At 37.4% G+C, this 13,597-nt stretch overlaps 2 protein-coding genes across 2 annotated transcripts; both read left to right on the top strand.

The window, feature by feature from the left end:
* The first annotated feature begins 232 nt into the window (after positions 1-232).
* On the top strand, positions 233-4,362 carry LOC116138194 (LRR receptor-like serine/threonine-protein kinase FLS2). Its single transcript, XM_031423921.1, has 2 exons — positions 233-3,546; positions 3,722-4,362. Exons 1-2 carry the CDS (start codon positions 414-416, stop codon positions 4,063-4,065), a joined length of 3,477 nt encoding a protein of 1,158 aa, XP_031279781.1. The 5' UTR covers positions 233-413; the 3' UTR covers positions 4,066-4,362.
* Positions 4,363-8,702: 4,340 nt separating this feature from the next.
* On the top strand, positions 8,703-12,832 carry LOC116138166 (LRR receptor-like serine/threonine-protein kinase FLS2). The gene is made up of 2 exons (XM_031423903.1): positions 8,703-12,016; positions 12,192-12,832. The coding sequence occupies exons 1-2, from the start codon at positions 8,884-8,886 to the stop codon at positions 12,533-12,535; spliced, it is 3,477 nt and encodes a 1,158-aa protein (XP_031279763.1). The 5' UTR covers positions 8,703-8,883; the 3' UTR covers positions 12,536-12,832.
* Positions 12,833-13,597: the final 765 nt, after the last annotated feature.

Genomic DNA, 13,597 nt, shown 5'->3' with positions numbered 1-13,597 from the left:
TGCCATCACTGCGCGTTAAGCCACTATATCAGACTTCACTGATCAATCAAATAAGTACTTGTTTATTGAATAAATTAATTGGTCACCAGGATTTGCTTTGATTGTGACATTATCTTATTGGTGGGGTTTAAGATTTTTGTTTAGGTTTTGAATAAGTTATACTTGGGATTCTATAGATATATATGACTTTATCAGTATATGAAAACCAGTAGACTTTTGCATAATTCACGAAAGATATTACAAAAATTCAGTTCAAGGTTCAAAGTATCGTATTTTCTTGACTTGACTGAACTTCGGACGTTAGATTTCTTTTATACACTGAAGATTATGGGACCATTAATGTGAATGAGTTCTCTATATAAACTTGTAACTTTGTACCAGACCTACATAGCAGTTTCATAATTTCTCTGGCAATGGTGTCTCCAAGTGTAAGCTTGATCATTGTCCTATTTTGCTCTCTGTTTGTCAGTTGTTTGCAGGCAAAGCCAAGCTTAGAAGTCGAAAGTGAAGCCTTGAAGGCCTTCAAGAATGCCATCACTGATGACCCTTTAGGAGCACTTGCAAATTGGACCGACACAAACCATCTTTGCAACTGGACTGGCATCGCTTGTGATCCTTCCTCCAATCTTGCCGTTTCGATATCGCTTGTGGACAAGCAGCTTGAAGGCCAGATATCTCCTTTCCTTGGAAACCTTTCAGCTCTCCAGGTTCTTGATTTAACTTTGAACTTTTTCTCCGGGAGTATTCCAGCTCAGCTGGGGCAATGTTCCCAGCTTTCTCAGTTAGTTCTAGTCTCTAATTATCTTTCTGGTCAAATTCCAGCAGAAATAGGAGACCTTCAAAAACTACAGTTAGTAGATTTAAGTAATAATCACCTGAATGGAACTATACCTGAAAGCATTTGCAACTGCACATCTTTGTTAGCAGTTGCTCTCATATTGAACAATCTTACTGGCACAATCCCTCAAAACATAGGAAATTTGATTAGTCTTCAAATGTTGTATCTTTACACCAACAAGCTAGTAGGTTCAATACCAGCTTCTATAGGTAGACTGGAAGCTTTGCAGGATTTAGACTTGAGTCAAAACATGTTGTCAGGAACAATACCTCCAGAGATAGGAAATCTGTCAAACTTACAAAATCTTTTGCTGTTTGAAAATTCAATTGGGGGAAAAATCCCACCTGAACTAGGTCGTTGTCAAAAGCTTCTCAGTCTTGAACTATATAGCAATCAGTTCACTGGAAGCATTCCATCTGAGCTTGGAAATTTAGTTCACTTGGAAAAATTGCGTGTCTATGACAATAGGTTGAATTCCACAATCCCACTTGCCTTGTTCCAGTTGAAATCATTAACACGTTTAGGACTTTCAGAAAATGAGTTAACTGGCACAGTGCCTCATGAGATAGGTTCTTTGAGGTCATTACAAGTATTGACCCTGCATTCCAATAAGTTTAGTGGAGAGATTCCTTCTTCCATAACAAACTTGACAAATTTAACATACTTGTCAATGAGCTTTAACACCCTCACCGGGGAGCTTCCATCAAACATTGGATTGCTATATAACTTGAAAAACCTGACCATGAATAACAATCTTCTTGAAGGATCCATTCCAGTCAGTATCACCAATTGTACCCATCTTGAAGTTATAGGTTTAGCCTTTAATAGGATAACGGGGAAAATTCCCAACAGTTTGGGACAATTGCGAAACCTAACATTCCTATCCCTGGGGACAAACAGGATGTCAGGAGAACTTCCTGATGACCTTTTCAATTGCTCAAATCTTCAAACTCTATCATTGAGTGAGAACAATTTTAGTGGATTACTAAAACCAGGTATTGGGAATCTCTATAATCTCAAGATTTTGGGAACTGGCATGAATTCATTTGTCGGGCCAATCCCACCGGAGATTGGCAATTTAAGTCGCCTCATGTCCTTATCTCTTCCAGAAAATAGCTTCACAGGACTTCTTCCACCGGAATTATCCAAGCTTTCTCTCCTTCAAGGACTCTCTCTACGTGACAATGGCCTCGAGGGTATGATACCTGAGAAATTATTTGAACTCAAGTATCTAACAGTTCTTTATTTGCAGCGCAACAAGTTGACTGGTCCAATTTCAAATTCTATCTCAAAACTTGAGTCGCTTTCATACTTGAACCTCCAAGGCAACAAGCTTAACGGATCCATTCCGAGAAGCTTGGAGCGTCTTGACCGACTTATGTCCTTGGATCTCTCTCACAACCATCTAACAGGATCGGTTTCTGGATCAGTGGTAGCAAGTTTGAAGAATATACAGATATATTTGAACTTGTCATACAATTACTTGGAGGGAAGTATACCAGTTGAGCTTGGTATGCTGGAAATGGCACAAGCCATTGACATTTCAAATAATAATTTTTCAGGGAACATTCCTAAAATGCTTAAGGGGTGCAGAAACTTGTTCTCTCTTGATGTGTCAGGAAACAAACTTTCTGGTGAAATCCCTGTTGAAGTTTTTAGAGGAATGGATGTGCTTACAAGCTTGAACCTTTCGAGAAATAATTTAGATGGGGAAATCCCTGAAGAGCTAGCAAATCTGAAGAATCTTAGCTCACTAGACCTTTCTCAGAACAACTTGGTGGGCATCATCCCCGAAAGCTTTGCCAACCTTTCCACCCTGAAAACCCTGAATCTTTCCTTCAATCACCTTGAAGGCCACATTCCTGAGACGGGCATATTTAGAAGCATAAACGCATCTGATTTGCAGGGAAATCCAGCACTCTGTGGAACAAAGTTTTTCAAATCATGCAGCATGAGAAGCTCACACCAGCTATCCAACAAGACGAAGTTGATTCTCCTGGTACTTGGCTCTGTTTCAATTCTTCTAGTTTTGGTATTTGTGATTTCAATACTCTATCGATATACAAAAAAGCGTAAAGAAGAAAGGGTTAAGGATCCAGAACCAGACCTCACTTCGGCATTAACACTAAAGAGGTTTGACCGAAGTGAACTAGAAAATGCTACTGGTTCCTTCGGTGAAAATAATATTCTTGGAACTAGCAGTTTGAGTACTGTGTACAGGGGTCAACTAGAAGATGGGCAGATCATAGCAGTAAAAAGACTAAATTTGCATCAGTTGTCGGCTGAGTCTGATAAGTTGTTCTACCGAGAAGCCAAAACCTTGAGGAAGTTGAAGCATAGGAATCTGGTGAAGGTACTGGGATATGCTTGGGAGAGTGGAAAACTGAAGGCTTTGGTCCTGGAATACATGGAAAATGGAAACTTGGAGAGCATAATACATGAGACTGGGGTGGATAAATCAAGGTGGACGATGTCAAAAAGAATTGATGTTTTTATTTCCATTGCAACTGCATTGGATTACTTGCACTCTGGTTATGATTTCCCAATTGTTCATTGTGACTTGAAGCCTTCAAACGTTCTTTTAGACGCAGAGTGGGAGGCCCACGTGAGTGATTTCGGAACAGCTCGAATGTTGGGTGTTCATCTGCAGGGAGAAAGTAGCATTTCCTCATCAGCTTTTGAAGGCACTATTGGCTACATGGCACCAGGTAATCTTTCTTCACTCCTGTATAAATCTCATATCATCACTTCTCATATGTCATGATTATAAGTATCAATTCTATTATTTCAATTTTCATCTAAGCAAACAAAATCAGATTTGAATCAATCTATCTGATTCATACAGTTTCTCAGTTTACTAAATTATGTTTGTGTTCTCATCAGAGTTTGCATATATGAGGAAAGTGACTACTAAAGTAGATGTATTCAGCTTTGGTATAATAGTGATTGAGTTTCTAACTAAACGAAGGCCAACGGGACTCAACGAAGAGGATGGGATGCCAATCAGTTTGTGTCAACTTGTGGAGAAGGCGATGGCAGACAGAATCAATGGGATTCTTCGAATCACAGACCCTACACTAGCTATGAATATCTCTGAAAAGCAGGTGAAAGTGCTGGAAGAACTATTTAAGCTAGCCTTGATTTGCACCAACCCCAACCCTGAGGATCGACCTGATACGAATGAAGTGTTGTCTTACCTTATGAAGCTAATGAAGGAAAGCCAATGAAAATCATTAATCATGTTTGAAAAGACTTCTGAAGAGGATTAACAAATCAGAAAATCAGAACCTCACGGAAGATTTTAAGGTGGGAAGGACTACCAGACTACAGAGGCTAAGCACTAATTAGCTTGCGGGTATAGATATATCAGCACCGTTCAATTCTGTTTAGATTGATGTTCTTTTTTCCTCGAAAAGCTTCTGCTGCTTCAAATAGATAAATGGGGAAAAAAAAGTTAAAATCCTGTAAACGTTATCAGCAATTATACTCATAGAGTTTCACATAATAATAAATACAAGTTCATATTTGACAGAATTATCTACTATAAGTGATTCAATAACTGATGATTCTAACTGTTTACATACATTCTGGTGGTTAAGATTCTGTTTAGAAGAGGAAAACTGTTCTAAAAGTTCAAAAAAGAAGGAACAGTCGTTATATAAACTGAAAATAAAATGTCTTCAACATATATTCATCTCATTTTCATTGAGGCATTAACTAATCAAGTCATAAACACATAAAATATAAAAAAGAATTATTTACCAGAAGCACCTTAGAGGGGCATTTCCAGTAGAAGTAGATCGCCAGCAACTAACAATTGGATATCAAAACTTAAATAATCATCCCTGAATAATAACTAATAGTCGCACCTGTGTTACACTCTTGAGTCCATCAAATACCAGAATGGGATAGTTTATCTTGGATTGAATTAGGTAAGGGTTCAAGCAAACCCCCTATAGTTTGATGCTTTATAAAACCCCTATTAGCATAACTCTCTTGCAAAAATAAATAAATAAATAAATAACCCATAGTCTGACTCTCTATAGCAGAACATCCAAATTTTGACTTTCCAAAGAACACCCATAGTTTGACTCTCTATCAAATAACCCCCATAGTTTGACTTTCTATAGAAAACACCATAGTTTAACTCTATCTGAAAACCTCAAATTCTTAATCTTATTTCAGAAGAATCCCCATAGCTTGACGTTACTAGGAAGAGTCCCCATAATTTGACTCTCTTTAAAAGAACACTCATTACCGGGGGTGTAGTCAGGATTTCTTATTCAGTGGGGTCAAAAGATTTAAGTTGATAAATTTACAATAAAATATACACCGAAGAAATAAGCAAAATAAAAAAAATGAGCATCATCTTAACTTACCTTATGACCTCTAAAAGAGTACATTTTCTTGATTAATCTAACTAAAGGAAGAATAAAGTATAAGAAAAGAGGAGAAGAACCGAAGAAAAGAGAAAACATGAAAAAAATATGTGCATTTTTTAATCTCGGGATCAATAAAATATATAAATATCTTAATAATGTCAATAAAATATAGGTATTTTTAATGGGATCATTATAAATTTTAGTGAAGTCAAAATTGATAATTATTATAAAATATATACCTACTTTTAATAATTTCATAATTCCATTGGGTCAAGTGACCCTCCTGAATATAGTTTAGCTACGCCCTTGCCCATAGTTTAACACTACCATAGATCCCGCATAAGTTAATTTAATTGCATTATAGATCATCTTCAATTAATTGCATTTAATTTAATTTAAGTTGACCCAAAGGTTTAATTTAATTGCAAATTTAAATAACTTTGCCTTCCAAGAAAACCGCCAACTCTGTTGTACCAGTCAGATTCCATAAGAAATTCGCAAATAATCAAACAAAATTTAAGATATAAATTAATATGAAAAACCAGTAGGTAGTAATTTTGTTACAGAATATTTTTTTTTTTTTTTTTTTTTTTTCTTTTTTTTTTTTTTTTTTTTTTTTTTTTTTTTTTTTTTTTTTTTTTTTTTTTTTTTTTTTTTTTTTTTTTTTTTTTTCTTTCCTACTTAAATATTTTTTTTTTTTAAATACTTGTATTGCTTTTATCAGGTTTTTAGATCCCATTATTGGTTTTTTTTTTTTTTTTTTTTTTTTTTTTTTTTTTTTTTTTTTCTGTTCTTTTTCTTCTTAGATTTTGTATATTTTTTTTTTTTTTTTCGGATAACGGGGAAAATTCCAACAGTTGGGACAATTGCGAAACCTAACATTCCTATCCGGGGACAAACAGGATGTCAGGAGAACTTCCTGATGACCTTTTCAATTGCTCAAATCTTCAAACTCTATCATTGAGTGAGAACAATTTTAGTGGATTACTAAAACCAGGATTGGAATCTCTATAATCTCAAGATTTTGGGAACTGGCAGAATTCATTTGTCGGGCCAATCCCACCAGAGATTGGCTTTAAGTCGCCTCATGTCCTTATCTCTTCCAGAAAATAGCTTCACAGGACTTCTTCCACGGAATTATCCAAGCTTCTCTTCAAGGACTCTCTCTACATGACAATGGCCTCGAGGGTATGATACCTGAGAAATTATTTGATCTCAAGTATCTAACATTCTTATTTGCAGCACAACAAGTTTACGGTTCAATTTCAAATTCTATCAAAACTTGAGTCACTTTCATACTTGAACTCCAAGGCAACAAGCTTTACGGATCCATTCCGAGAAGCTTGGAGCGTCTTGACCGACTTATGTCCTTGGATCTCTCTCACAACCATCTAACAGGATCGTTTCTGGGTCTGTGGTAGCAAGTTTGAAGATATACAGATAATTTGAACTTGTCATACAATTACTTGGAGGGAAGTATACCAGTTGAGCTTGGTATGCTGGAAGGCACAAGCCATTGACATTCAAATAATAATTTTTCAGGGAACATTCCTAAAATGCTCAAGGGGTGCAGAAACTTGTTCTCTCTTGATCTGTCAGGAAACAAACTTTCTGGTGAAATCCTGTTGAAGTTTTTAGAGGAATGGATGTGCTTACAAGCTTGAACCTTTCGAGAAATAATTTAGATGGGGAAATCCCTGAAGAGCTAGCAAATCTGAAGAATCTTAGCTCACTAGACCTTCTCAGAAAACTTGGTGGGCATCATCCCCGAAAGCTTTGCCAACCTTTCCACCCTGAAAACCCTGAATCTTTCTTTCAATCACCTTGAAGGCCACATTCCGAGACGGGCATATTTAGAAGCATAAACGCATCTGATTTGCAGGGAAATCCAGCACTCTGTGGAACAAAGTTTTTCAAATCATGCAGCATGAGAAGCTCACACCAGTTATCCAACAAGACGAAGTTGATTCTCTGGTACTTGGCTCTGTTTCAATTCTTCTAGTTGGTATTTGTGATTTCATACTCTATCGATATACAAAAAAGCGTAAAGAAGAAAGGGTTAAGGATCCAGAACAGACCTCACTTCGCATTAACACTAAAGAGGTTTGACCGAAGTGAACTAGAAAATGCTACTGGTTCCTTCGGTGAAAATAATATTCTTGGAACTAGCAGTTTGAGTACTGTGTACAGGGGTCAACTAGAGATGGGCAGATCATAGCAGTAAAAGACTAATTTGCATCAGTTGTCGGCTGAGTCTGATAAGTTGTTCTACCGAGAAGCCAAACTTGAGGAAGTTGAAGCATAGGAATCTGGTGAAGGTACTGGGATATGCTTGGGAGAGTGGAAAACTGAAGGCTTTGGTCTGGAATACATGGAAAATGGAAACTTGGAGAGCATAAACATGAGACTGGGGCTAGGACGATGCATATTACAGCACATAGATCTCTTGTATGACAAATTTCCCTAGAATTTCTGAATGATCAATCCATTTGTCGGTAAAACTTCAGCAAAATTTTCAATAAATCTCAAATAACCAGAAAGAGTTTCGAATAAGGTAGCAAATTCAAATCTGAAATTTAGGAAAAACAAAATACTTCCCCTCACACCGACGCAACTCTTCAATAAATAGTAATATAGGACACAGATTATGGGGCCCCAAACACGTCGACAGAATCGGCAAATCCTCTCTTTCATCTCTATCTTTTGCCTTACTCATCCAACCACATAAGCATGTTTTATATATCCAACTTGCAAAAGGTTGGCAGACTGGCAACAACACATTCTGCACAGTCAAACACTCAATGACTTCCTAGCAGCTTCCAAGCAATTCAAATGGTTACTTCAATCATTAAACTAATAGAATTTATATTCGGTAAACACTTGTCTTAGTTTACTCTTAGCTTTGGTCAAGCTTAATCATAAGAGTTAAAATACAGAAGAGAATCTTAGACAAACCATGTCTCATTAAGCTTGAGAGGCTCACAGTCACAGCCTCACAGGCACCCCTTTGATAAGCTCTAGAAAGGACATTGTTTTGGTACTGGTATAACTACTACTCCAGGTACTGCCCATAGTTTCAAATATATTAAATACAAAAGAGTGAAATTTATCAGAAACAAAATCAATGAATAATATACATGGCAAAATAAAAAAGGTGCTCTCATCTCTGTCCTTTCCCTTTCTGAGAGTACCCATACGATTTTTGGCCTTTTATTTGCCACTTGCATATTAGTGGCGCAGGGTCAAATACTGCCATCACTGCGCGTTAAGCCACTATATCAGACTTCACTGATCAATCAAATAAGTACTTGTTTATTGAATAAATTAATTGGTCACCAGGATTTGCTTTGATTGTGACATTATCTTATTGGTGGGGTTTAAGATTTTTGTTTAGGTTTTGAATAAGTTATACTTGGGATTCTATAGATATATATGACTTTATCAGTATATGAAAACCAGTAGACTTTTGCATAATTCACGAAAGATATTACAAAAATTCAGTTCAAGGTTCAAAGTATCGTATTTTCTTGACTTGACTGAACTTCGGACGTTAGATTTCTTTTATACACTGAAGATTATGGGACCATTAATGTGAATGAGTTCTCTATATAAACTTGTAACTTTGTACCAGACCTACATAGCAGTTTCATAATTTCTCTGGCAATGGTGTCTCCAAGTGTAAGCTTGATCATTGTCCTATTTTGCTCTCTGTTTGTCAGTTGTTTGCAGGCAAAGCCAAGCTTAGAAGTCGAAAGTGAAGCCTTGAAGGCCTTCAAGAATGCCATCACTGATGACCCTTTAGGAGCACTTGCAAATTGGACCGACACAAACCATCTTTGCAACTGGACTGGCATCGCTTGTGATCCTTCCTCCAATCTTGCCGTTTCGATATCGCTTGTGGACAAGCAGCTTGAAGGCCAGATATCTCCTTTCCTTGGAAACCTTTCAGCTCTCCAGGTTCTTGATTTAACTTTGAACTTTTTCTCCGGGAGTATTCCAGCTCAGCTGGGGCAATGTTCCCAGCTTTCTCAGTTAGTTCTAGTCTCTAATTATCTTTCTGGTCAAATTCCAGCAGAAATAGGAGACCTTCAAAAACTACAGTTAGTAGATTTAAGTAATAATCACCTGAATGGAACTATACCTGAAAGCATTTGCAACTGCACATCTTTGTTAGCAGTTGCTCTCATATTGAACAATCTTACTGGCACAATCCCTCAAAACATAGGAAATTTGATTAGTCTTCAAATGTTGTATCTTTACACCAACAAGCTAGTAGGTTCAATACCAGCTTCTATAGGTAGACTGGAAGCTTTGCAGGATTTAGACTTGAGTCAAAACATGTTGTCAGGAACAATACCTCCAGAGATAGGAAATCTGTCAAACTTACAAAATCTTTTGCTGTTTGAAAATTCAATTGGGGGAAAAATCCCACCTGAACTAGGTCGTTGTCAAAAGCTTCTCAGTCTTGAACTATATAGCAATCAGTTCACTGGAAGCATTCCATCTGAGCTTGGAAATTTAGTTCACTTGGAAAAATTGCGTGTCTATGACAATAGGTTGAATTCCACAATCCCACTTGCCTTGTTCCAGTTGAAATCATTAACACGTTTAGGACTTTCAGAAAATGAGTTAACTGGCACAGTGCCTCATGAGATAGGTTCTTTGAGGTCATTACAAGTATTGACCCTGCATTCCAATAAGTTTAGTGGAGAGATTCCTTCTTCCATAACAAACTTGACAAATTTAACATACTTGTCAATGAGCTTTAACACCCTCACCGGGGAGCTTCCATCAAACATTGGATTGCTATATAACTTGAAAAACCTGACCATGAATAACAATCTTCTTGAAGGATCCATTCCAGTCAGTATCACCAATTGTACCCATCTTGAAGTTATAGGTTTAGCCTTTAATAGGATAACGGGGAAAATTCCCAACAGTTTGGGACAATTGCGAAACCTAACATTCCTATCCCTGGGGACAAACAGGATGTCAGGAGAACTTCCTGATGACCTTTTCAATTGCTCAAATCTTCAAACTCTATCATTGAGTGAGAACAATTTTAGTGGATTACTAAAACCAGGTATTGGGAATCTCTATAATCTCAAGATTTTGGGAACTGGCATGAATTCATTTGTCGGGCCAATCCCACCAGAGATTGGCAATTTAAGTCGCCTCATGTCCTTATCTCTTCCAGAAAATAGCTTCACAGGACTTCTTCCACCGGAATTATCCAAGCTTTCTCTCCTTCAAGGACTCTCTCTACATGACAATGGCCTCGAGGGTATGATACCTGAGAAATTATTTGATCTCAAGTATCTAACAATTCTTTATTTGCAGCACAACAAGTTTACTGGTTCAATTTCAAATTCTATCTCAAAACTTGAGTCACTTTCATACTTGAACCTCCAAGGCAACAAGCTTTACGGATCCATTCCGAGAAGCTTGGAGCGTCTTGACCGACTTATGTCCTTGGATCTCTCTCACAACCATCTAACAGGATCAGTTTCTGGGTCTGTGGTAGCAAGTTTGAAGAATATACAGATATATTTGAACTTGTCATACAATTACTTGGAGGGAAGTATACCAGTTGAGCTTGGTATGCTGGAAATGGCACAAGCCATTGACATTTCAAATAATAATTTTTCAGGGAACATTCCTAAAATGCTCAAGGGGTGCAGAAACTTGTTCTCTCTTGATGTGTCAGGAAACAAACTTTCTGGTGAAATCCCTGTTGAAGTTTTTAGAGGAATGGATGTGCTTACAAGCTTGAACCTTTCGAGAAATAATTTAGATGGGGAAATCCCTGAAGAGCTAGCAAATCTGAAGAATCTTAGCTCACTAGACCTTTCTCAGAACAACTTGGTGGGCATCATCCCCGAAAGCTTTGCCAACCTTTCCACCCTGAAAACCCTGAATCTTTCCTTCAATCACCTTGAAGGCCACATTCCTGAGACGGGCATATTTAGAAGCATAAACGCATCTGATTTGCAGGGAAATCCAGCACTCTGTGGAACAAAGTTTTTCAAATCATGCAGCATGAGAAGCTCACACCAGCTATCCAACAAGACGAAGTTGATTCTCCTGGTACTTGGCTCTGTTTCAATTCTTCTAGTTTTGGTATTTGTGATTTCAATACTCTATCGATATACAAAAAAGCGTAAAGAAGAAAGGGTTAAGGATCCAGAACCAGACCTCACTTCGGCATTAACACTAAAGAGGTTTGACCGAAGTGAACTAGAAAATGCTACTGGTTCCTTCGGTGAAAATAATATTCTTGGAACTAGCAGTTTGAGTACTGTGTACAGGGGTCAACTAGAAGATGGGCAGATCATAGCAGTAAAAAGACTAAATTTGCATCAGTTGTCGGCTGAGTCTGATAAGTTGTTCTACCGAGAAGCCAAAACCTTGAGGAAGTTGAAGCATAGGAATCTGGTGAAGGTACTGGGATATGCTTGGGAGAGTGGAAAACTGAAGGCTTTGGTCCTGGAATACATGGAAAATGGAAACTTGGAGAGCATAATACATGAGACTGGGGTGGATAAATCAAGGTGGACGATGTCAAAAAGAATTGATGTTTTTATTTCCATTGCAACTGCATTGGATTACTTGCACTCTGGTTATGATTTCCCAATTGTTCATTGTGACTTGAAGCCTTCAAACGTTCTTTTAGACGCAGAGTGGGAGGCCCACGTGAGTGATTTCGGAACAGCTCGAATGTTGGGTGTTCATCTGCAGGGAGAAAGTAGCATTTCCTCATCAGCTTTTGAAGGCACTATTGGCTACATGGCACCAGGTAATCTTTCTTCACTCCTGTATAAATCTCATATCATCACTTCTCATATGTCATGATTATAAGTATCAATTCTATTATTTCAATTTTCATCTAAGCAAACAAAATCAGATTTGAATCAATCTATCTGATTCATACAGTTTCTCAGTTTACTAAATTATGTTTGTGTTCTCATCAGAGTTTGCATATATGAGGAAAGTGACTACTAAAGTAGATGTATTCAGCTTTGGTATAATAGTGATTGAGTTTCTAACTAAACGAAGGCCAACGGGACTCAACGAAGAGGATGGGATGCCAATCAGTTTGTGTCAACTTGTGGAGAAGGCGATGGCAGACAGAATCAATGGGATTCTTCGAATCACAGACCCTACACTAGCTATGAATATCTCTGAAAAGCAGGTGAAAGTGCTGGAAGAACTATTTAAGCTAGCCTTGATTTGCACCAACCCCAACCCTGAGGATCGACCTGATACGAATGAAGTGTTGTCTTACCTTATGAAGCTAATGAAGGAAAGCCAATGAAAATCATTAATCATGTTTGAAAAGACTTCTGAAGAGGATTAACAAATCAGAAAATCAGAACCTCACGGAAGATTTTAAGGTGGGAAGGACTACCAGACTACAGAGGCTAAGCACTAATTAGCTTGCGGGTATAGATATATCAGCACCGTTCAATTCTGTTTAGATTGATGTTCTTTTTTCCTCGAAAAGCTTCTGCTGCTTCAAATAGATAAATGGGGAAAAAAAAGTTAAAATCCTGTAAACGTTATCAGCAATTATACTCATAGAGTTTCACATAATAATAAATACAAGTTCATATTTGACAGAATTATCTACTATAAGTGATTCAATAACTGATGATTCTAACTGTTTACATACATTCTGGTGGTTAAGATTCTGTTTAGAAGAGGAAAACTGTTCTAAAAGTTCAAAAAAGAAGGAACAGTCGTTATATAAACTGAAAATAAAATGTCTTCAACATATATTCATCTCATTTTCATTGAGGCATTAACTAATCAAGTCATAAACACATAAAATATAAAAAAGAATTATTTACCAGAAGCACCTTAGAGGGGCATTTCCAGTAGAAGTAGATCGCCAGCAACTAACAATTGGATATCAAAACTTAAATAATCATCCCTGAATAATAACTAATAGTCGCACCTGTGTTACACTCTTGAGTCCATCAAATACCAGAATGGGATAGTTTATCTTGGATTGAATTAGGTAAGGGTTCAAGCAAACCCACTATAGTTTGATGCTTTATAAAACCCGATCGGTTTAGCTTTAATAGGATAACGGGGAAAAATTCCCAACAGTTGGGACAATTGCGAAACCTAACATTCCTATCCTGGGGGCAAACAGGATGTCAGGAGAACTTCCTGATGACCTTTCAATTGCTCAAATCTTCAAACTCTCTTGAGTGAGAACAATTTAGGGATTACTAAAACCAGGTATTGGGAATCTCTATAATCTCAAATTTGGGGAAACTGGCATGAATTCATTTTGTCGGGCCATCCCACCGGAGATGGCAATTTAAGTCGCCTCATGTCCTTATCTCTTCCAGAAAATAGCTTCAGGACT

The sequence above is a fragment of the Pistacia vera genome, unplaced genomic scaffold, assembly GCF_008641045.1.
Source record: "Pistacia vera cultivar Batoury unplaced genomic scaffold, PisVer_v2 Contig338, whole genome shotgun sequence".
Classification (NCBI taxonomy): domain Eukaryota; kingdom Viridiplantae; phylum Streptophyta; class Magnoliopsida; order Sapindales; family Anacardiaceae; genus Pistacia; species Pistacia vera.
Note: the sequence above shows the minus strand (reverse complement) of the source record. Positions and strands in the feature narration are given on the sequence as shown.

What these genes read in the sequence shown, in the direction of transcription:
- LOC116138194 (XM_031423921.1), top strand. Translation starts at nt 414, where the DNA reads ATGGTGTCTCCAAGTGTAAGCTTGATCATTGTCCTATTTTGCTCTCTG. An exon ending in TATTGGCTACATGGCACCAG is followed by an intron (nt 3,547 to 3,721) that starts GTAATCTTTCTT and finishes TGTTCTCATCAG; the next exon opens with AGTTTGCATATATGAGGAAA.
- LOC116138166 (XM_031423903.1), top strand. Translation starts at nt 8,884, where the DNA reads ATGGTGTCTCCAAGTGTAAGCTTGATCATTGTCCTATTTTGCTCTCTG. An exon ending in TATTGGCTACATGGCACCAG is followed by an intron (nt 12,017 to 12,191) that starts GTAATCTTTCTT and finishes TGTTCTCATCAG; the next exon opens with AGTTTGCATATATGAGGAAA.